General features: G+C 37.3%; 1 protein-coding gene across 5 annotated transcripts in view; it reads left to right on the top strand.

Annotated features, from left to right (window-relative positions):
* Positions 1-22,937, top strand: part of LOC131149134 (ubiquitin C-terminal hydrolase 12-like) — a 106,127-nt gene that overhangs the window by 43,190 nt on the left and 40,000 nt on the right. For all 5 annotated transcript variants that reach the window (XM_058099259.1, XM_058099258.1, XM_058099257.1 and 2 more), the window contains exons 12-15: positions 5,918-5,996; positions 6,097-6,243; positions 6,345-6,425; positions 6,516-6,635. In XM_058099259.1, the coding sequence (XP_057955242.1) occupies positions 5,918-5,996; positions 6,097-6,243; positions 6,345-6,425; positions 6,516-6,635 (427 nt within the window). The remainder of the gene's footprint in view (positions 1-5,917; positions 5,997-6,096; positions 6,244-6,344; positions 6,426-6,515; positions 6,636-22,937) is intronic.

Below are 22,937 nucleotides of genomic sequence, written 5' to 3'. Positions count from 1 at the left end.
ATTCTTTTATGGAACTTTAGAAACGGTTAATAGATATAGTAAGGTAAGTTTTAGGGCTAATATACATCTGTGTTGTGTATGAGGTAAAATTGGTGTCATTTAACACGTGTATTAAGCATATTCGGTTACTATAATGAACTTCATAAATCAATAAAATTTTATTTATTATGGATAGACATAATATAGACGAATGATTGAATTAAATGTTGTTATAAGATCAATTTTTCATATAATTTGAAAATCCCTTGTAATAATCATTTTTTCTCAATTAAACAAGAAGATAAATTAAGAGGGGGATTACACTTTGCATCAAAATCTAACATTTGAATTCTAGGGAAATTTAATTAAAATTTTGATAGGTTTCGTTAAAATTACAAGATTTCAATAAATTTTGGATGATTCGTTGAAATTTCGATGGAAGTTTTGTAAGATAGAAATCTGCTGCCATTCCAATTTTGAGGGTGATGGAAAGAGGAAATTTTGACGGAGATTAAACAATTTCATGGAAATTTAGAACCATGACTAGTAGGTCTGGTCAAGGCTTCAAAACCGTGATCTGCTTGCCTTTTTGTCTAATTTGATTGCTTGTCTCCATCTTTAACTTCACTCGCTTGTAAACCTCTAACAATTGTTTCAAGTTCTAGTCATGCGCACAAAGTTTTCATCTTGCGAGGTCCCCATACTCCCTAGTACTTGCCTCTGTTTCTTTTTATTGTCGGTAGCACCAGTGCTTGAAGTGCCCATTGTTCTATCTTTCTTGTCCTTGTTAACATGCACCCAAGTGGTCTAGGCTTTGGGTGAGGCATCTTGATGGGCTTGGGAGGCCCCAAGGGGCCCCAACATCAGCTTTTAGATGAGTTGGGTTGACTCTAGTGAATTCCAGTGGGGAGATAGTTAGGTTGAGGATAGAAGAGCTTGAAGTTAGGCAAAAATATAAGAAATTGAGTAGCACGTTGGAGTGACTTGCATCTTCAGTTAATTATGAGAAGGGAGGCAGGTTGTCCGAGCCTAGAAGAGTTTCAAATGAAGATTGTGTCTTCGAACGTTAGAGGTTTAGGTGGAGCTAGTAAAAGAAGAATGGTTAAGGAACTAATCCATAAGACTAAACCAGACATACTTTTCTTTGAGAGACTAAACTTCAAGAAGTTGATGCTTTCTTGATTTGTTACATTTAGGAATCAAATGGAAAAAATGGACAATTTGGATGATTCTCCCCACCTCAAGTGTGTCAAGTGGTCAAATTGTAATTCAGGATGCAAGGGTGGCTTTTCTGAAGGATTGTATAGTAGGGTCTTTCTCCCTTTCGATTTTGTTTGTTCTTAGAGGTTTTTGGGAGTGGTGGTAGTGGTGTTTTTCATCCATTAATGGTCCAAATTCCTCCTCTCCACAAGACTTTCTTTGAGGAGTGAGTTGATTTTTTCTACTTTCTATAGCCCACAATGGGTGGTTTGGGCAGTTTCAATATTGTTTGCAGTTCTACGGATAAACTAAGGGGCTCTAGGGTCATTCTTAGTGTGCGGAGGTTTAGTCTCTTGATTTGGGACTGTGGGCTTTAAGATATTCCTTTTAGATTGAGTCGTCTCGCCTGGATAGCATTAGGAAATAGACATGCTTCCTTATTTATTAGTAGATTCCTCTTTATAAATGTGGGAAGACACCTGTCCATATGTTATGTAGGAGACCTTGCGAGGCATGTCTTAGATCATTGACAAATGCTTTTGACTCCCACCTTATTCAATGGGGTCCCACATTGATTAGATTTGAGAACATGTGGTTGACGCAACCCTCATTCATGGAGTGTGTGAGGGTTTGGTGGGGGGGAGTGTCTAGTTCTAGGATAGGAGGGATTAAAATTGATGAGAAAACTTAAATTCGTGTAGATGAAGCTAAAACAATGGAATAAAGAGGTTTTTGAGAATGTTAAAAGAGACTAAAAATAACACCTTTGGTGAAATTGCTGGTTTGGATAGGCTGGAGTGTGGTTCATTAGATGAGGAGGCTAGGCTTTGTAATTATTTGGAGGTGTTGTTATTAAGGGATGTCGTGAGCTAGTGCTAAAAATCAAGTGGGTCATCACACTTTAATGGAGTGGCTAATGGGAAAGGGAGGAAGAATTTTAAGGAGCTGGACTTGGGTTCTTGGGCTAGGTTAGGGGTCATACACAGATTTTGGGTGGAGATTACACATTTTTATGAAAACCTATTTGTGGTGGGATGCTTAAGTAGACTGAGGTTGGAGGTTTGGATTGGAGTTCCATTGATACTACGTCAGCTCACTGGCTTGAGAGGCCTTTTGAAGTTGAAGAAGTTAAAAAGATATTGTTTGACATGTGTAGGGAGAAAGCCCCCGGCCTTCATGGTTTTACAATGACCTTTCTCAGGAGAATAGGAGACGTTGCAAGAGGATGTAATGATTTCCTTCCTTCCTTCTTTCCTTTGTTAATCTCTTTTTATTTATTTTATTCATTTTTTAATTTTTATTTTAAGGAATCCTATAGAAGTAGGGTGGTGTGTAACAATGTAAACTCTAATTTCTTAACTCTCATCCCAAAGAAGGAGAAATCATCGAGGATGAAGGATTTCATGCCTATCAGCGTGTCACTAGCCCTTATAAGAATTTGTCTCAAGTCTTATCTAAGAGTTTGGGAGAGGTTTTTGGGAGATATAGTTACCACGACTCGATCTGCCTTTATTAAATATGCACAAATCTTGGATATGGTTGTGGTGCCAAAAAGTTGGTAGGGGCTGTGAGGAGTTGGATCAGGAGGAGGCCTCATCTTTAAGCTGGACTTCAAGAGGGCTTATGATTGGGTTTATTTGGGTTTTCTAGATAACATAATGTGTACAAAAAGTTTTAGGAAGGTGTGACAGAGATGGATAAGAGGGTGCCTGTTCTCAACCAACATTTCTATTGTTGTCGATGGGAAGCTGAGATAGTGGATTAGAGCTTCTCGAGGGCTTAGGCAAGGGTTATGTTGTCTCTATTTTTGTTCACCCAATTGACAGATGTCCTAAGTAGGATGCTCTCATATATGCACAGATTGCGTGTGAGTCGTTGGCAGGGAGGTGAAGTGTCTCGTCTCCAATTTGCTGATGATACTGATGTTTCTCGAGGACAATGTCGAGAAATTTTGAAAGGCTCTTATCTTGTTCAAAATCTTCAAAAAAACAAAAGATTTCATGATTTGGAGGGGTTTAAGGCCATGGTGGGTTGCACTATTGTGGAATAACCTTTATCCTATCTAGGCCTCCTTGGAGGAAATTCTAATTTTGTGGGTTTTTTGGATCTTGTGTCTGAAAGGGTTGGGAGGAGGTTGAAGGGGTGGAAAAGGGGGTATTTGTCTATGGGGGTCATACCACCGTCATTGGTGCTGCCCTCTCAACCCCCCTATCCACTCTCTCTCTTTTTAGAGTGCCCAAAAAGCGTGGCTAATATTCTTGAGAGGGTGACGTGTGACTTTCTATTCGTCAGTTTATATGGAGATTAGGAGAGATCACCTCATTAGCTGGGAAGTATTTGATGGACCCAGATTGGGGCTAGGGGGGGAACGTGGTTTCCAAGAACATATCTTTAATTGGAAAATAGTTGTGGAGGGTTCCTCTTGGAGGTATATTCCTATGGCATAAGGTGATTTAAAGTGAGTATTGGGTTCATTAGAATGGGTGGGACTCTAGAGAAGGTGTCTTTGTTTATCATGCTAGCCCATAGAATCTCAAGTTTCACATTGCTAGTCTTTTCTTTCTTCTCACCCATTTCAAAGTGGGTAATGGTAATTGGTTCATTTTTGGGAGGATCCTTGGGTGGGAGAGGTTTCGTTGGAGTTGGTGATGCCTCAGTTGTTTAAGCTTTGCTCCCTTCACAATGCATCTACCAACACCTTTATTTATTTTTTTATTTACTTCTGAGAGGGGCTTTCTTTCTTGGGGATTTCCACTTTTTTGGGAATCTGAAAAAAAGTGAGATTGACAACCTTACCTCTTACTCAATAACTTGAATCTTTTTGCCTTGTCCACTGAGGGGAGACAAGAGAATGTCGGAGGGCAATTGCATATATTTTTTCCACAAGTCTTTCTTTCTTCATCCCCTTGAATATCCCATACCTAGTTTTTCCCCTTAGACCTGCATTGTTTGGAAGGCTAAAGTTCTTTTCAAGATTCAGATTTTATCTGGACTCTGACTTTGAACGGGGTTGATGCACGTGATTTACTCCGGATCCGAAGGCCTTAAGATCACGTGGTTGATGTGTTAAGTAGACAACTGGTGCGAGCACAGGGGCTGCAGACATCTAAGGGTCACAGAGTTGGCAGAGAGGGAGTGGAGGTCTCTTATTCTCAGTTTGTGGATGACACTGTTTTTTCTTAGAAAATATTGCTAGTGATTTTTGAGAAATACTTTTATTGTTGATAGATTTATGAGTTTGTTTTCTTTGAAGATTAGTATGGATAAAAGTAGTGGGTAGGCATCTAGGGTCATCTATAGGGGTTGTAAAGAGTTTATATTCTTGTCAGCCATATTACAAATGTTATCTCTTCTAGTATTTTTAGTTTTCTTTTTAATTTTATGTTTTTGTTTAGGATTCCTGTAGCTGTGACACTAATTGAGAAATTGTGTGGGTTTTTTTTTTGTGATTGGGTGTTGTGAATGGGCAAAGAGATTATTTGGTCACTTGGGGATGTCATTGATCAGCCTAAAGTGGAGGGAGGTTTATGCTTTGGAAAGTTGGTGTCCAAAAACATTTTCTTGATAGGTAAATGATTATGGAGATTCTTTTGGAACTTGATTTTATCTGGCAGAGGTTTAGTAGGAGATTTCTTTGGTACCTGTTATTTTATGCTGGAGAAGGTATTTATCCTACACATAAAAGCCCATGCAAGTTAATCTCTTTGGCTTACTTTTCCCGTCCTTATAAATTTTGAAATGTTTCATCTACTGGGAATGGGTTAGGAATGGTCCCTTTGTTTCTTTTCCTAAGCTTCATAGAATGTTGTAGCTTCATAATGCATCTGTTTCTTCTCTCAGTGGATGATGGTTATATTTCTTGGGATTTTCATTCTTTAGAGATCTCCATGATAGGGAAGTGGAGGAGTTAGCTCATCTATTGGAGGTGGCTCATTTCATCCCTCATTTGAGGGCAGATGTGATGGTTTAGATGGGGGATAGTTCTAGTATTTTTTCTTTCAAATCCTTTTTGATACATTTGCTGAAAGACTCCTCTGCTCCTACTTTCTTTCTGGAAAGATTTATTGGGGAAAATACTGAATCTTCTTTAATTAATTGTTTATCCCGGACTTCGATTTGCAGTAGACTTAATACCAGTGATTTGTTGTAGGTGAAGAGACCTTACAAGGCTTGTTGTCCAAACATATGTACTATGTGCAAGTCCTCACAGGAGAACAATTTACATCATTCTTCATGGTGAATTACTATGCTCCATTGGAGTTGTATATTTGGTGTTTTGGCAAGGTGTGGCTGTGCCTAGAAATAGGGAAAGCTTTTCTGCAGGTTGAGTTGTCATAGGTTTGGGAGAGGGACGAAGAGAAGTTTGTGGAGATGTGCTTGTTTTGTGATTCTTTGAGTGTTATGGATAGGAAGAAATAGAGTATCTTCAAGATAAATATGCTCCTTTTTCGATTTGGGATAGAATAGTGTTTCTATCCTCTTTTTGGCTCTTTCTTTCTGTGCTTCTGGGGGTATTTCTTTGGGTGATTGGCAGTGTGATTGGAAGGCTTGCCTGATGTAATATTTGTTTTAGTTTTTGAGAGGGTTTTTTTTTCACCCTTTGTTTTGTTTTTGCTTTGAGAATCCCTTGTCCTCCCCTTTGTATTATCTTCTCGCTTGAAGTCCTGAACAAATCTCCTTTTTCTTTTGAAAAATAAAACATAAGAACTTATACTTTTAAGAAGCTGTGACATTTTAGGTATAAGTTTGATGATGAAAGAGTGACAAAAGAGGATATGAAGAGAGCACTGGAAGAGCAGTATGGTGGGGAAGAAGAGGTAATCTTTTCGCAAGCTTTGCTTCTGATTAATATAAATATCTTTGTTCGTCAGTTTGCCCCAAATCAGTTTCTTACTTTTGTATGTTATGATGTAACAGTTACCACCGACAAATCCTGGTTTCAACAACACTCCATTTAAATTTACAAAATATTCAAATGCCTATATGCTGGTGTACATACGTGAAAGTGACAAGGACAAAATAATCTGTAATGTGGATGAGAAGGACATTGCTGTTCATGTCAGGGTAATGTGTTGTCCAAGCATATGATTATATTGTTTGATGTGTGATTTTTTTTTTTTTCTTTCTGGAAATTTTTGCCTGATTACTTTCAATGGCTGCCACAGGAGAGATTGAAGAAAGAGCAAGAAGAAAAAGAGCACAAAAAGAAAGAAAAAGCGGAGGCCCACCTTTATACTATAATAAAGGTTGCCACTTCCAACCTTTATTCTATTGACAAGCGTCGATTTCAGCATTACTGTTATACATGTCTAATTTCCATTTTATTTATGTTCCAGGTTGCACGAGATGTTGACCTTGTGGAGCAGATTGGAGGAGACATATATTTTGATCTGGTGGATCATGATAAAGTTAGGAGTTTTCGTGTCCAGAAGCAGATGCCTTTTAGCATTTTTAAGGTATGATTATCAGGTGTGCTGGCATCTGTTTTTGTAAGTGTGCCCTTGTACTGATGGTAAAAAAGTGAATATATTTGTTTATTTTTTGGTGAAACTATGTGACTTTTAAATACTTGTTTTATTTCATTGCTGTGGTTGAAATTTCAAATTCTGTTATATTTTGACATGAAAACCAATAACGTTTCAAGTTTATGTCATTTTGGTCCAAAATTTTGAATTTTTTGGTTCACCATTTTGTACTTGTCTTGATATTCTTGTATATATAAAGCCACATGAAGAAGCATTTAAAACAATTACTCACCAAACTATCTCAGGATGTGTTTTTTTGTCATTGTTGTTGATGCCTTCATCACAAAGTTCTCTTCCTCCTTCTCCCCCCCTTCCTCTTTTGTTACTATTTTATTTGTTCTTTTTATTACTTACTGTTAATAATGTTGGTTAGGTTCTTCAGCAGACAGAAGCCCTTTTCTTTAAGTACTTTTCATGTATTTAATAGTTGTAAATTTAGAGATGGAGGAGAGAAGAAGAGAAGTGGAGAAGAAGAGAAAAATAGAGGAAAGAACTGAGCAGCAGTTTCCTGGAGTCTATGCACAGCTCCAGGTCTGCTGTCTAATATATTAATAGTAATAAAGTCTTAAAGGACAAAAGTACCCCATTAACATAACATACTTATTAAGATAACATATTATCCTTTAACAATTTCCCCTCAAGCTGAAGATGTATAAATATCACCTAACCCCAGCTTGTAACAAACATTAGCAAGGGTTGGTTTTAAATAACGGCTGCGACCATTACGTAACGCTGTTATGTAACAGTTTTTTGGGTTACCGATACTGTTTCACACCGCGAAATCGGTGGGAAGAAAAATCACGGCCATTACGGACTGCAATCGTTACGTAAAGGACGCTACAACCATTACGTAACCGCTACAGGATTGTTACACCAAAAAAATTATTTTATATTTTACTTTTTTTTCTCACTTTTTCCCTCTCTTTCATAAATCATTCTCAATATACTGTGTGGCGAGAGGGGGAAAAGATTATGAGAATGACAATGATACAAAATTTACTATTTCTTTAAATACTCACGATAGATGCATTAATTAACAATTTGAAAATACTAACTTGTTAGGAAAATATTTTATTTTGATAATATTAGTAATGTGATATTTATGTTCTATATTTTTCAACTTCAACCTTCTTTCTTTTCTAGCTATTTTATATTTGTATTATTCGTATGTCTTATGTGCCTAATAGATTAATGGAGTGTATAATGTATTTTGTTCTATTAATTAATTTAGCATACATATTTATCATGGATAAGGACAATGAGAAGTATAAATACACACGCACATATGTAATTTTTCTATCAATGGTGGTTTAAAACAAATGTAAACTTGTTGCCCTTACCAAATAACTTAGTTACTTGAATGAAAGGATCGAAAATACACTAAAACTCTTTCTAAGAAGGGCTAAAAGCTTAAATGTGCACAAGGTTGTGCATGCTTAAAAAAAATTCGCGGCCGTTACACCGCTTCCCATCATGTATCATCCGCTACGACCACTTCCCCTTACACCCGTTATCATTACGTTACACTACCCACAACTGCGATTTAAAACCATGGCAAGGTGGGCTTAAATAAAGGCTTCATGAAACATCACAACTGATTGACAGGTTTCACAATGAGAGTCCTCATGACCTTCTTCAAGGCAACATCCCTCACAAAATGACAGTCAATTTCTATATGCTTTGCCCTGTCATGAAACACTGGATTTCTATCAATATAAGTGCAACTTGATTATCACAAAACACACGTATTGCTTCGTTACCAAGAACCCCATCTTTGACATAAGTGGCTTCAGCCACAAGCTTAGTCACAATGTGAGCCATAGCTTGATATTCCACTTTAGTACTAGATCTTGCTACAGTAGTTTGTCTCTTGCTATCCCAAGTAACAAGTTTACCTCCCACAAATGTACAATATCCAGAAGTAGACCTTCGATCATCAACAAATCCAGCCCAATTTGCATCAGAGTACAAGTTTACCTCCCACAAATGTACAATATCCAGAAGTAGACCTTTGATCATTAACAAATCGAGCCCAATTTACATCATGGTATCCCACAATCTCACAATTTTAATTGCATTTATAGATCAAACCTTTGGTAGTAAAGCATTTAAGATACCACGAAATCCTACAAACAGGATCCCAATGTGGTTGTTTGGGATTTTCCATAAATTGACTCACCACCCCCATTGCGAAAGATATGTTAGGTCTACTAACACTCAAGTAGATCAACTTGCCAACTAATTGCCTCTATTGACTTTTGTCTTCAAAGTCCAGTTGTATATCCCTAGACAAACTTCACATTGGTATTTGTAGGAGTATCAACTAGTTTAGCTCCCAACAAACCAGTCTCACTTAGCAAGTCCAATGTATATTTTCGTTAAGATAGATTCAAACCTTTCCTACACTATATAATCTCAATACCAAGAAAGTAATGCAGAACACCCAAGTCTTTGATTTGAAAATTTGCTTGAAGCCACTACTTAACATTTGTAATCCCACTATGGTCACTGCCTGTGATGATGATATCATCAACATAAACTACTATAGGTACCACATCTGTCTCTGTTTTGCAGACAAAACCAAATGATCAGAGTAGCATTGGATAAAGCCAAATGCAGAAACTGCAACACTAAATTTGTCAAACCAGGCTTGAGGAGATTGTTTAAGACCATAAATGGCCTTACACAACCTACATACTTCACCATCCTCCCCCTGAGCAACATACCCAGGAGATTGCTCCCTCCTGTCAAAATTAATTGTTGAGATCAGTACACGAATAGAATTTAATTAAGCAACTGGAGAGGTGGTCTCAAAATAATCAATACGGTATGTTTAGGAGTATCACTTGGAAACCAATCGAGCCTTAAGCTAGAGTCGTCATGAAGATATTTGATGATGTAGACTGATGGCACCTAACCAACTCTTTCCTAGCAAGAAGAGTCGTCAAGCCCCATGTCCCTTGAGTGTTCAAGGCATCCATTTCTTCATTCATCGTGTGCTTCCACCCAGGTTTAGCAAGTGTTTCAACATGCGAGGAAGGGATAGAAACTGAGGAAATAAACAAGGCAAAAGAATGCATAGGACTAGGAAGTTGAAGAACTAAAACATAATAAGCGATAGGATAAGCTACTAAGTATTGCTGAGCACATGTTCGAGTACCTATCCAATGAGCAATAGGCAAATCAAGCCACATTGAGATGGATCTCCAGAACTAGTATTCAAAATAGTGATGGGCATGGTGGTTGTGATGTCTATGCTTGCTTTCCGTTGTTCATAAACCTTCAATTGTTTCTTTGGATCAGTAACTAATGGATTTGGAAGAGGGGTAGAAGATTTCTTGGGAGGGATAAGCGTAGGAATAGGAGGATAAACATAGGGGGGGGACCATAGATTGTTGATGGAATCAAAATAGATTCATGCAAAGAGGAATCAACACTAGAAAAATAGGGTGTCCCCTCATAAAAGGTGGCATCAGTACTAACATATTTCCTATGAGTGTGGGGATCATAACACCTCTATCCTTTCTGAGTTCTTGAGTACTAACAAAGACACATTTAACAACACGAGGAGAAATTTTTCCTGACTAGAATGTGGAACATAAACAAAACATGTGCACCCAAAAACACAAGGCACAATTGAGAACTTGGATGTTTCTGGGTACACAATGGAGAAGAGAACTTGCCCCCCCGGAAAACTTGAGAACATTTAATTGAGCAGAAAACAAGTTGCAAGAAGAGCTTCGGTTCAAATGGTTTTAGGAACATGCATATGAAGGAGTAGAGTCGTGCTATGTCAAGTAAATGTCTATTTTTATTTGTTTAGCTACTCCATTCTCCTAAGGGGTATGTATAAATGATGTTTGAAGAATATCCCTTTGGCCAAGCAGAAAGACTGAAGCTAATTTTGAACAAATTCAAATTCATTATCAGATTGAAAAATTTGAATACCGATGCCAAACTGAATTTTTATTTCCTGGTAGAATTGAGTGAATACATCAAAAAATTCAGACCTATCTTTTGACAAAGAGATCCAGGTCATACACGACTAATCATCCACAAATGACACAAAATACTGATGGCTAATCAAATTCTTGACTCTACACGAACCCCAAATATCCGAATGAATAAGAGAAAACAATGATTTACTACGAGACTCTACTGTAGATGAAAAAATGTCCTAATATGCTTTCCCAACTAACAGGTAGAACACTCAAAATGGGAAACAAACTTGAACGTAGGGAAAACTACTTGTAGTTTTTGAAGGGATGGATGACTCAAATGAGCATGCCCCTAATCAAGAGAAACACCAAGAGTAGAAATTGAGGAAGCAGTATGACAAGAATTGCACTGCCATGACCACCATCAAAATAGTACAAGCCATCCTTCTCAAGCTCTCCACCAATGCTTTTCTTTGTCTGGAGATCTTGAATAACACAATAAGAAGGAAAGGTGGTCACAGAACAGTTATGAGACTTAATTAATTAACTAATAGTAGGTTCAAGGTAAATTTAGGCACATATAACACAGACAAAAGAGGAATAAAAGGAATTTAGAGAATATTGCCAGGACCAGAAATCAGTGTAACCGAACCATTAGCAAGAGTAACCATAGAGGCTAAAGTAGTGGGGTTTAAGGGCTCAAACAAATTACGACTACATGTCATATGAGAGGAGGCACTAGAATCTGTAACCCAAAGTGAGGGGGATGGAGAGGCAAGAAGCCCGGTTGTACCTGAATGTGCCACAATAGCAGTAGATGTAAAAGACTGAGTTTGGAATTGTTGAATCATGCAAAAGAGATTGTTAAACTCCTCTCAAGAGACAGTGGATGATTTATTCAACTCCCTAGTAGAGTGGCTTGGTGCATTTGAAGTGTCAATAGTAGAATCGCCCTTTGGCCCAATCTAGTTTCCCAAGGAGATCCCAACAGCAATTAATGGTATGGTTTTCCATATCAAAATGTGTGCAAATGCGAGAATTGCCACAACGAATTCCTTGCCATATAATGTAACCGCTGCCACAACTACAATCCAAACCTTGTCCTCGTCCTCCAAGACTTCCCCTACTACAGGTAGAGGTAGTATCCATGGATGACTTATTGCAGGAAGGAACTTGAGTAGTCAGGCAGCACACACTAACACAAACAGCACTTCCAGGACTTCCAAAAAAAAAAAAAAAAACCATAACTTACAACACTTCAAACTCTCCAAAATCCAGAACTTCAATAGGCAGCTATGACTACAGAACTGAGCCTACAATATCCTAGGAGGAATTACTTAACCACCAAAAACAGGGCAGACTACAGCAAAGGACTGCAGGCATTTAATAAACAACCTGGCAGTAGCTCCAGGCATTATGGCTGGCAGCGACTGGCAACGAATGCAGATAAAAACGGGGAATAAATATTTTGAACACCAATCAAGACTAACCGGCAATCTGTACAAGATTGAAAGCAATCAATCACAAATACACGTCATCAAAACAGCATCATCAGCAAAGTACAAACATAGTGACAGAGGAACAGCTGCAGCAGCATAATTCACATAAGCAAATCACCATGAAAACAAACATCTTCCTGGCAAGGATGCTGCACAACCTAACCCAAAGGGAGGGTGTCCTTAAACAACTCTCATATCAACAAGAAAGTCAGATCTGAAGATTGATTAGGATAGGATAATGGAAAGAAAACGAAAAATAGAGTATCAAAACCAATTCAGATAAATCAGATTTCAAGGAGATCATTGCTCTGATACCATGTTGTAAACGTGGAGATGGAGGAGAAAAGAAGCGAAGAAAAGAAGAGAGAGGAGAAAAAGGGAAGAAAAAACTGAGCAGCAGTTTCCTGGAATCTACGTACAGTTCCACGTCTGCCCTCTTATATAATATTATTAAGAATGAAATCTTAAGGACAAAAGTCACAAAACTACCCCCATTAACACAACCTAATTATTAAAATAACATATTCTCTTCTAAAAATAATATCACCCATTACTCTCATTACTGTTACATGAGAACTTTAGTTGATTCTCTTGAAATCCATGCCCTAGACTTTGTTATGATAATTGCTTACCTTCTTTACATTACTAAATATTTTAAGAATACTGTTACAATCGATACTTAAAATAATGTATATATATATATTTTTGATAGAATTATAGAAGAAAAATATTAACTAGAAAAGAATAATATATAAATTGGAGGATAAGAAATCTTCAAAACGAGGGAGTGAAAAGTACAATCTAAACAATAAAGCCTTCCACTCTTGCTGGACATCCTCAAAACATATGCCCATAAAACAGCCTGCACTAAAAGCCCAAAGAGATGCCAACTACCAAATCCTATCCCAAAGAAAATGTGAAGACAGCGTCTCTCCATTAAATTCCATGCATTTTGCTGCAATCAGATACCCACATAACTTCAAAAAGCACACACTTCTGTAAAATTATGGCATCCTTTCTCTTCCCAAACCCAATGAAAGAAATACCCAAAAACTCGTCTCTCCAAATAAACCAAAAAATCTATTCCACATTCCACAAGAAAATGGACAATGTGGAAACAGATGGGTACGGCCTCTGAACTGGTGAAACTCTAGGAACACCCATTTGGGAACAATGCCTTAAAGGGCATCCTAATTCGCAACATATTGTTGGTGTTACTCTATTATGGGCTGCCAACCAGACAAAAGCATTGGTCTTTGAAGGTACCTTTGACTCCCAAATACAACGATGGAATACCATACATTAGACTTGCAAGATTACAAAAAAGGACTTAAAGAAAAATCACTCAAAGAGTCCAAAACTAACTCCCAAGCATCCCTTCTGTTAGAAACCTGACAGCCCTCTTCAACAAACACTGCAACAAAGTGAGCTTGTACAACTCCCTATCTATTCCACATTCCACTAGAAAATGGACAATGTGGAAACAGATGGGTACAGCCTCTGAACTGGTGAAACTCTAGGAACACGCATCTGGGAACAATACCTTAAAGGGCATCCTAATTCGCAACATATTGTTGGTGTTACTCTATTATGGGCTGCCAACCAGACAAAAGCATTGGTCTTTGAAGGTACGTTTGACTCCCAAATACAACGATGGAGAACCATACATTAGACTTGACAAGATTACAAAAAAGGACTTGAAGAAAAATCACTAAAAGAGTCCAAAACTCACTCCCAAGCATCCCTTCTGTTAGAAACCTGACAGCCCTCTACAACGAACACTGCAACAAAGTGAGCTTGTACAACTCCCTATCAATACCTTTTTCTAAAATATAATCCCAAGAAACTTTAGGACCATCATGAATCAAAAAAAAGTACTGTTTTTGTGAACTGATGAAAGAGAATAGAGGTGAGAGGTGAGGAAAAGGATTTAGCAATTAGCATTGTTGAATCACTTGCCCAAACATCCTCCAAGAAGTGTATGCAAGAATCTTCCCACTTAGTCAAAGGAATAACAAGGGGGGTAAACCGGTATACTTGCAATGAATATTTATGGACTATCATATGAACATCTAAGGTTTGTATTAGTATTCAACCATTCACGTGGAAGCCAAATTTACTTTTAGATAGTGCTTGGTTTGGATTTGTGTGGATTTGGAAGAAACTTGATACAGTTCTATGCTACTTCTTGTCCAAATCTAAGACTTGAAATCCATGCTCTCAAACTCAAGAGTTCATAACTTTGTGTTATAGAGAGTTTTCCTCTATGGGAAACTGCCATTACCATTTGCCAAAAAGGGCTGCATTTTTAGACACGAAATTACTAAACCCTAAACTCTCTTTCTCCTTAGATCTACTAACCAAAATATTCCTTCTCTCTCCTACTCCTGACCAAAGGAAATCTCTAACAGACTACTATGTAAGCAAGAGGCCAATCTAAAACCTCCACAACCAGCTAACAAGTAAACTCTGGCACTCTATCATGGCTAAGGCTAATAAACCCCACTTCGTAAGAATCCCATGTCACCGTCCTATCTATTAATCTACTCAATGCATCCACCACCCGGACAAACAAAGTAGGAGATAATGGATCCCTTGCCCAACCCCACTTGAGGACCTAGACAAGGATTATGCCTCATTAATAATTACAAAAAAATGCAATAGACAGACAACCTCTCATCCAAGAACTCCATCTCTCTCCAATCTCTTCCTTATGAGCACTTTCTCTGAAAACCCCCAACTAAGCCTATCATAAGCCTTCTCAAAATCCAACTTAAAAACCAGCCCCCTCATTTTTCTCCACAAACATCATCCGCTACCTCACTTTCTCTACTACTAAAATAGCATCCACAATATGTCTACCCCCTACAAAAGTAGTTTGAGCAAGTGAGCTACTGTCATAAAGCACAGAACATAGTCTATTAGAAAGAACCTTAGCAGTAATACTAGTAGAGTGGAAGTACAATACTATAACAGAGTGACTTTTCTTAGGTACCAAGGTTATTGGAGGTAGAATTAATGCTCTTTCCCCAAAAACACATACCCAAAATACGCATGAAAAAATCTTTCTCCAGTCCTTCACCACATTCCATCACCCCTGATAAGAAATCTATATTAAACCCATCCAGACCTAGAGCCTTATCGTCATCAAAACCAAACACCAATACCCTCACCTCTTCTTCCCACATGGCCTCTCCAACCAAGATTTTTGGACACTAGAATTGGTATTCCAAATTGACCTCTCAAGCATAGGCTTAAGATTATTTTCCTCTGTATACTTTTTTTAAAAAATAAAATAAAAAATAAAAGCAACCTCATCTTCTTGCACCCGAGCATTCTTCACCACGTCACGCACCCTCATCAGCAACTCTCTAATATAATTACATCTCATAGTTTCATTGGACATTCTATGAAACAAATTTAGTATTACAATCCCACTCCCTGGTCCATTTAAGTTAAAATTTTTGCATCCAGCTCCTAACCTCCCTCAAAATTATCTCCTTGAGTTAATTTTTCAAATCCACCCGCTTTGCTTCCTTCCCCTTTGATAATCCCTATATTTCCTCTTTCTATCCAAGGTTTCTAAATCACTCAAAATTCTAACCTTCTTCATTCTAATATCTTCAAAAACCTCCAAATTCCACTGCTTCAAAAATTCTTTCAATCTGCTAAGCTTTTTCATAATTCTTAACCCATCCAAACCTCTCACCTAACACTCACACCAAGTCTCCCTAACCAACGAACAAAAAAATGATGATTCATGCACATATTTTCATAACAAAATGAATGACTCCTCTTAACCTTACTAGATTCCAGAGCAGACTGGAAAAATGGCCAGACATAGGTCTATACAAGAGTGCTCGAGTCAAATCAGGAAATTTTTATCCTCCCACACCTCATAAAACAAGAACCTTTCCACCTGACTATCTACTGCTTTGTCCCCCTCAAAACAGACCGGGAAAATGTCACATTCCCCAATGGAATCTCTCTCAACCTGAACAGTCCCTGATGAAACAATGCAACTTTTGCATACTAGTGGAAAACCTGCCACCACCTTTTATTCTCAGTAGGAAGTCTACCCCCCACCCAAACAAACAATCCACCATGATGAACAAAACCCAAAAGAACATATAACTCCTCCCAAAAGTAACTATGAAAAATTGGGTCTAGTGGGACGACAGACAGAGCAATACCACCGCTGACCCCTTCCTCCAACTTCAAGCAACCTAGGTGGAGATAAAAAACCCTTTAAGCAATCGATCCTTGAAACTGACCTAGTGTCCTAAACACTTAAGATACCCCCAGCTGCCCCCTAAGAAGAATGAACTCCCAATACTTGCCTCTCCCACTCCAAATGTCCCCATTAACTTTCCCGCCTATGAACTCAAGTTTAGTCACATGTAAAACACAATACCAGGAGAATGTCTAGACAGAACCTCCTTAATAATACCTCTTTTCCTAACATAATCTAACCCTCGAACATTCTGACTATGCACTCTCATATCTTAACGACTTTACCCCTTTTCTTCTACCCTTCCCCTCCCCATAATTGATAGATGTCTCAAGATTTTTCAAATCTTTCTGAACTCATCTTTTTATTTATTAGGAGACACAGAAACTTTGACCTCCTACCCTAAAGGACTAACTTTATACCCATCTCCTCCAAGAGTGCTTGGGTATCTCTTTCATCCCCAAAAGACTAATTGAAATGACCCCTCTTCCATTAGTATTCTATCTTTGGCACAAGTGCATTTTTGATAAATTTGACTAATTTCTTGGAATTGGAAGGATACCTTTGCTGAACTTACAACTTCCCTGATCTTCCTTAGCAGTTCCCCTTGCAGGGTATCCTGCTTTTTATTATGACATGCTGACAACATTTGAAGTAGATGAGATGACATCATTATATGGGACAGACAAGTTCCTTAACTGAGGTATCCTACTGGTTGGTAGCTTGTATCGAAATGCCACAAATCAACCTGTACATTCTCAGATGTCTTTCCTAGGTCTGTAGTTCCCCTCTCCTCTTGCTGAAAAGGGAAACATGCCTAAATTTACTGCGCTCAAGCACGATGCATCATTTTTTATAACATCATTATTTTCACCAAGTCTTTAAACCCATTCTTCATCATCAGTTGATCATCTAGTACTCCCCTATCCAAGTCACTAATGATCTAAAACTCATGATCTTCCTCATCATAGTGCTCAACCAACAGAGACTCCTCTTTACTAACTGTCCAAATCACAGTCTTCCCCTTGTCACAAACCATCTACTCAGGCCTCCCTGCATATCCCCTGAATCTATAAAGCTATCTTCTGATTCAACAGCATCACCAACTTCTGCAAAATTTGGATTCTTCCCACTATCTCCTTTGTCAGTCGCAGGTGGTTGTACACAAGGTCTTAAATTTTGATTTTGAAAAAAATTCAAGGCTTAAGAAGTATGGAAATTTTTTTATGACCCGCTAGAAACTACTAATAGACATTATAATGCAGGATGTGGAACTAGAATATTATATATAAATTACATCAATGACAGTTATGTGGCATACAATGTGCAATAATGGTAATATAATAATCACATTAAACATATGCAATTAATATAAATTAAATTCATAAATCAATTAAATATTATTTATTATACATATACATATAAGTTAGGCATAAATGGTCCTATAAAACGTTGTAGACTTGTAGTTAATCTCTAAGTTCAATTTTTCGTATGATTTCAAATATCTAAAAGCTTTAATTTATAATCTTCTTGTAATAATATTTAGTTTCAACACACACACACACACACACAGAAATTTCAATTTAAGTTTTCAATCTCTAATTTGAATTTCTAGGAAATTTCACTCAATTGTTAAAATTTCGACAAATTTGTATAAACTCTCAGGATTTCAATAAATTATGAATGATTCATGGAAATTTCTACATAAATCTTGTAAAAATAAAATTGGCCGCCATTTCGATTTTGAGAGTGGTGGAAAGCAGAAATTTTAACAATTTCGTGGAAATTTAAGGCCATGGCTGTTCATTGTTTTCTTCTATAGTGATCGATTAACGATAAAATCAGTATTTCTATCAAAGCCATCCTGATTGTAATAATTTCAACCTAAACGTCAGCCAAGAATCCAATTTTGAAGTGATATCCCTGGTCAGGATTCCTTCTCTCTTCAAATGGGGGACTAAATTATCTCCATGAGCAAAGTGATGTCAGGAAGTTCATCAAGCATGGATCCTTTAACTCTGTTGGCCCTTGCCCCTTGGACTAGAGTTATACGCAGTTAATTGTCTGAAAACCTCAAAATTTATTGAAAAGGATTTCTTTATGAATAACTGCAGTTCTAAGGCCCCTTTGGGAAGAATCTGTATTGGTTTTAATCCTTTGCTCATTATGATTGGGATGTTATAGTATATTTTCAGCATATTACTACTTTGGTTCAAGCAATTTTTTCTAATCCATGTTTTCGATGAGTTTATGCATATAATGCAATCGATAGAAAATCTCTATGGTCTCATCTTTCTCATTTTCCATTCAGTTTGGAGCCATTCTTTGGATAGATAAGGATGATTTTAAAATAGTAAGGCTTAGGTCCACAAGCGAATGCAACAGTGTAATATCCTCTATCAGCATGCAGGCATCTTCTGAATTTAATGCTTCTCTCTCTCAAACTGACCTAGACGACTTTCCTGTTTTAGTCTTCATCTTACTGTCAAATAAAAGGTTGGATGGCTTCATCGCATTGGAATTGGACTTTGTCTTGACCAATTCCATATGGAATATTCACACCCTAACTTACCACTGGTGTGTGGTTACCTAACTCCAATTTGGAAACAAGTCTAGTTCTTGGAGAGAACACTTCAACTTCAAATTTCTTAATTGCTGGATCGAACATCCTAAGTTTCTTCCACTAGTTGAGAAAGTTTTAAACTCAAAGATTGAAGGGTCTGCTATACATACTATGTAGTAAACTCAAGATTCTTAGAAGGGAAGTGGGGTTGAGAGTCTGAGACAATATTCTTAAGATTCTAAGATATATATATTTTTTTAGGAAATTAGTGTTTAATGGGTTGTTGGTAGCATTTCTGTTTTCGGTTTCTATTTCATTCTGTTTTCAGTTCCTATTTTCATTGTTTTCAGTTTTAGGGTTTGTAGTACTGTGAAGAAACTGGTGCCAATGACGCACTTGTTTGTGTTGCTAGCTTTTGGTTTTCATTGTTGGTTTTCAGCCATTGTGGGCTGATGCTATGATATTTTTGGTATCTAGAATTTACCCTTTTGGTTTAAACATTTGTGTACACAATTTTTTCAATGAAAAATTAGATTAAAATTGCCATATGAATATAAAATAAAATAAAATAAATATTCAGATTTCTTTTTAAAATTAAAATAATAATATTCATTGAAAAAAATATTTTCACCATTTTTCAACCTTCATACAATATAGTACTGTTCTCAAAGTACTAAAAAGTGAGTTCAAAATATAATAATTAAGTAAAATGACGATAATTATTTTTTATTTTTGTTACAATATTTTCTATTTGTATTCTTTTTTATTTCATTATTCTAATCTTATTTTTTAATTGCTCTTTGATCGAAAGATAGAAATGAGCATGCGATTAATTAAGTTTTTGGTTTGTTTTAGTTTTGGGAATATTAACCAACATGTTGCTAGCTTTTAGTTTTTAATTTCTTTTTGTAGTTTTAGTCTTCGATTTTTATTATTTTTTGCAATTTTGATACCAAATGGCTTGTTAGTTTATTTTGGCCCCTAAAATTCATTTTCTTGATTTTGAGTACTTCTTTTGGAATCATAATGTAAAAAATTCTGTATAATTTTGTTTAGGAAAATACTATTTTAGTTTTGTTAATGGTTATTTGGTCATTTAGCATTATTAGTATGTGTTAGAGTTATGTAAGTGTGAGTTAGTAATGGTATTATGGTCATTGGTATTGTACTTGACATGCATTATAAATAGAGGGAGAGACCTATCATTGAGGTTTGACATTCGATTTTACCCAATTGTTAAACATGGTATCAAAGCATGGTTCTAAGACCTAAACCCTAATTGTTACAACCACCATCAAAACCAAATCTTAAAACCCTAAATCCACTGCATGTCTACCATCATAAAAGAATTTCCAGCAACACTATAGCCCTAGAAAACAGCCAGCAGCTGCCGGAAGTCTGACCGGCCACTAGAAATTTCCTAGGCAACACTGCCCGTTTAGGAACACAAAATCTACTATAGATTTTGCAAAAACAACACCATAGTCACCCACAGAGAGTGCTGATCTGCCCCCACTGAAATCCCATCTTCAGACAGTGTCCCACATGCCCTCATGTGCCGGGTGAAGGCTGCCAGGGCTGATCTAATGTACCGGCACAGGAAGCCAAATTAAGGTATCTTTTTGGCCTGAACTCATTCAGCAGTGCTCAAATTCCTCTACAAACATATTAGTGAAGTTTTTTGTGATGTATTTTCTCTAAAAATCACACCTCTTTTAATTGCTTATGTGCAGCACCCGAGGAATGGTTGTTTGATGCTTCCTGAAGCTGTTTGTCAATGGTTATTGAGTTTATTGGGTCTGAAACGGTGGTATTTGCTGTGTTTTTGATTCATTGTTCTAATTCCTTCCATAGACCATAACATCAAGCTATTGGGCATGTGTTTCACTCAAAGATGCAATCGTTTTCGACCATGCACTTGTGGTAGTCCGTAGTTGTTTGGTGTTACTAAAGGCCATTGGTGAGACTCTTGAAGCAGTGGCAATGTTCATAAGCTGTTTTTGTGAGGCTGTGGCAGTGTTATATAAGTTTGTTGGTGACTTGTCCATGGTAGTTTTGGTGGTTTACCTTGTTCATGGTTGCTCCAATTGTTGCGGTGCTGTGTGTGGGTTTCTTGGGGCTGTGTCTATGTTTCTTGGCGCTGTGGCAGCCTTGTGCTGATTTATTTGTGACTCATTCGTGGTGGGTCACCTTGTTTGTGGTTGCTCCCATTGTTCCAGTGATGTGTTAGTTTCTCGGGGCAGTGTCTAAGTTTCTTGTTGCTGTGGCAGTCTTGTACTGATTTACTTGTGACTTATTCATGGTGGGTTACCTTGTTTGTGGCTGTTCCAGCAATAATCTTGTAATCATTGGTCTAAGTTTGTGAGTGTTGGGATGGAGTTTGCCAATCCCAAAAGTATGGTTCCCTTGTCGGTCACTTATTTGAGCGAACTGTGCATTGTGACTATATTAGAGGAGGAGAAGTCAAGGTTTCTATAGTGTCAATTTTCTCAACAAGCATCTTATCACATTCTTTTGCCCAGAAAGATAATCCTACAATCTGTATGTCATTTGGTATCATTCCCACTAGTCCTTGGATTATTGATTTTGCTGCCACTAATCATATAACAGGTGCAACCAACTTCTTTTCTACCCTCTACTATCCCAAAAATCTATCCTAAGTTACCCTTGCTGATGGGTCCAGTACTGTGGTTAAGGTGATAGGAATAGTAAATCCTACTCCCTCCATCTCTGTTCTTCTATTTTATACATTCCTAAATCCCTTTTCAATCACTGTTAGTTAGTAAGCTTACAAAGTCCCTAAATTGTTATATCACCTTCTTTCTTGATTCTATGGTTATTCAGGATTTGAAGATGAGGAAGACAATTGACACAAGATGTGAGGCTTGTGGGCTTTAATACTTTAGTCATCGTCTCCTTCCTTTGCCTGCACAGTCGCGGGCTTGTTGCCACACTATTTCGAATCCATTGTCACCTTGGTCAGCCATCCCTGGATGAGTTGAAATAGCTAGTTCCTATATTGAGTTTTGTATTAAATCTTGAGTGTGAGTCTTGTCAATTGGGAAAAAATCACTGTGTTCCCTTTGTTTCTTGGGTCGACAAACGGGCGGTTAGTCCTTTCATCCTGGTCCATTCTGATGTTTGGTGTCCTAGTCATGTCATGTCGAAGTTAAGGTTTCGGTACTTTGTTACATCTGTTGATGACTAATCCAGGATGAACTAGTTGTATTTAATGAAAGATCATTTTGAGATGTTTAATATCTTTTGTGCCTTCTATTCTTAAATAAAGACTCAATTTTATATGCCTATTAGGATACTTTGTGGTGACAACGCTAAGAAGTACTTCGGTACCCAATTCGCTACCTATATGACTAATTCTGGTATGATCCATTAGTCCTCTTGTGCTCACACTCCATAACAAAATGGAGGAATAGAGTGGAAAAACAAACATATTCTTTTAGTCACTTGTTCCCTATAGTTTTCAAATGTCCCCAAAGTTTTTCAGAGTGATGTTGTGCTCATAGTTTTCTCCCTCATCAATAAAATGCCATCCTTTATTCTTGGTGGTAAAATCCCATATTCAATTATCTTCCCTAAGGCTCCTTTGTTCTTCCTTCCTCCTTGTATATTTGCCTCTGTGTCCTTTATCCATCAATTAACTCCAAAAATGGATTAGTTGGATCCCCATGCTATAAAATGTATTTTTTTGGGCTATCCCTATACTCAAAATGGATATCAATGTTATAGCCAACTTCAAATCGATTCTGTCTTTGATGACGTCACTTTTTTTGAGTTTACACGCACTACTCTGATTTCTTGAATTTTGTGGACCTTGATGAGTCCTTTCTCTGCCTTTCCTTCTAGATCCCAACCTTTTGTTTATGCCCAATCCTCCTTCACTTTCATCTAGTTTGAATCCTTGTCGTTGCTTGGATCATCCCAATTTGTAGGTATACACACGAAAACTCAATGGAGTAGAACCTTCTCCAGCTTCTACTACTA

Source organism: Malania oleifera, chromosome 2 (assembly GCF_029873635.1).
Source record: "Malania oleifera isolate guangnan ecotype guangnan chromosome 2, ASM2987363v1, whole genome shotgun sequence".
NCBI lineage: Eukaryota > Viridiplantae > Streptophyta > Magnoliopsida > Santalales > Ximeniaceae > Malania > Malania oleifera.
The sequence above is the reverse complement of the archived record's forward strand: the minus strand, read 5'-3'. Positions and strand labels throughout refer to the sequence as shown.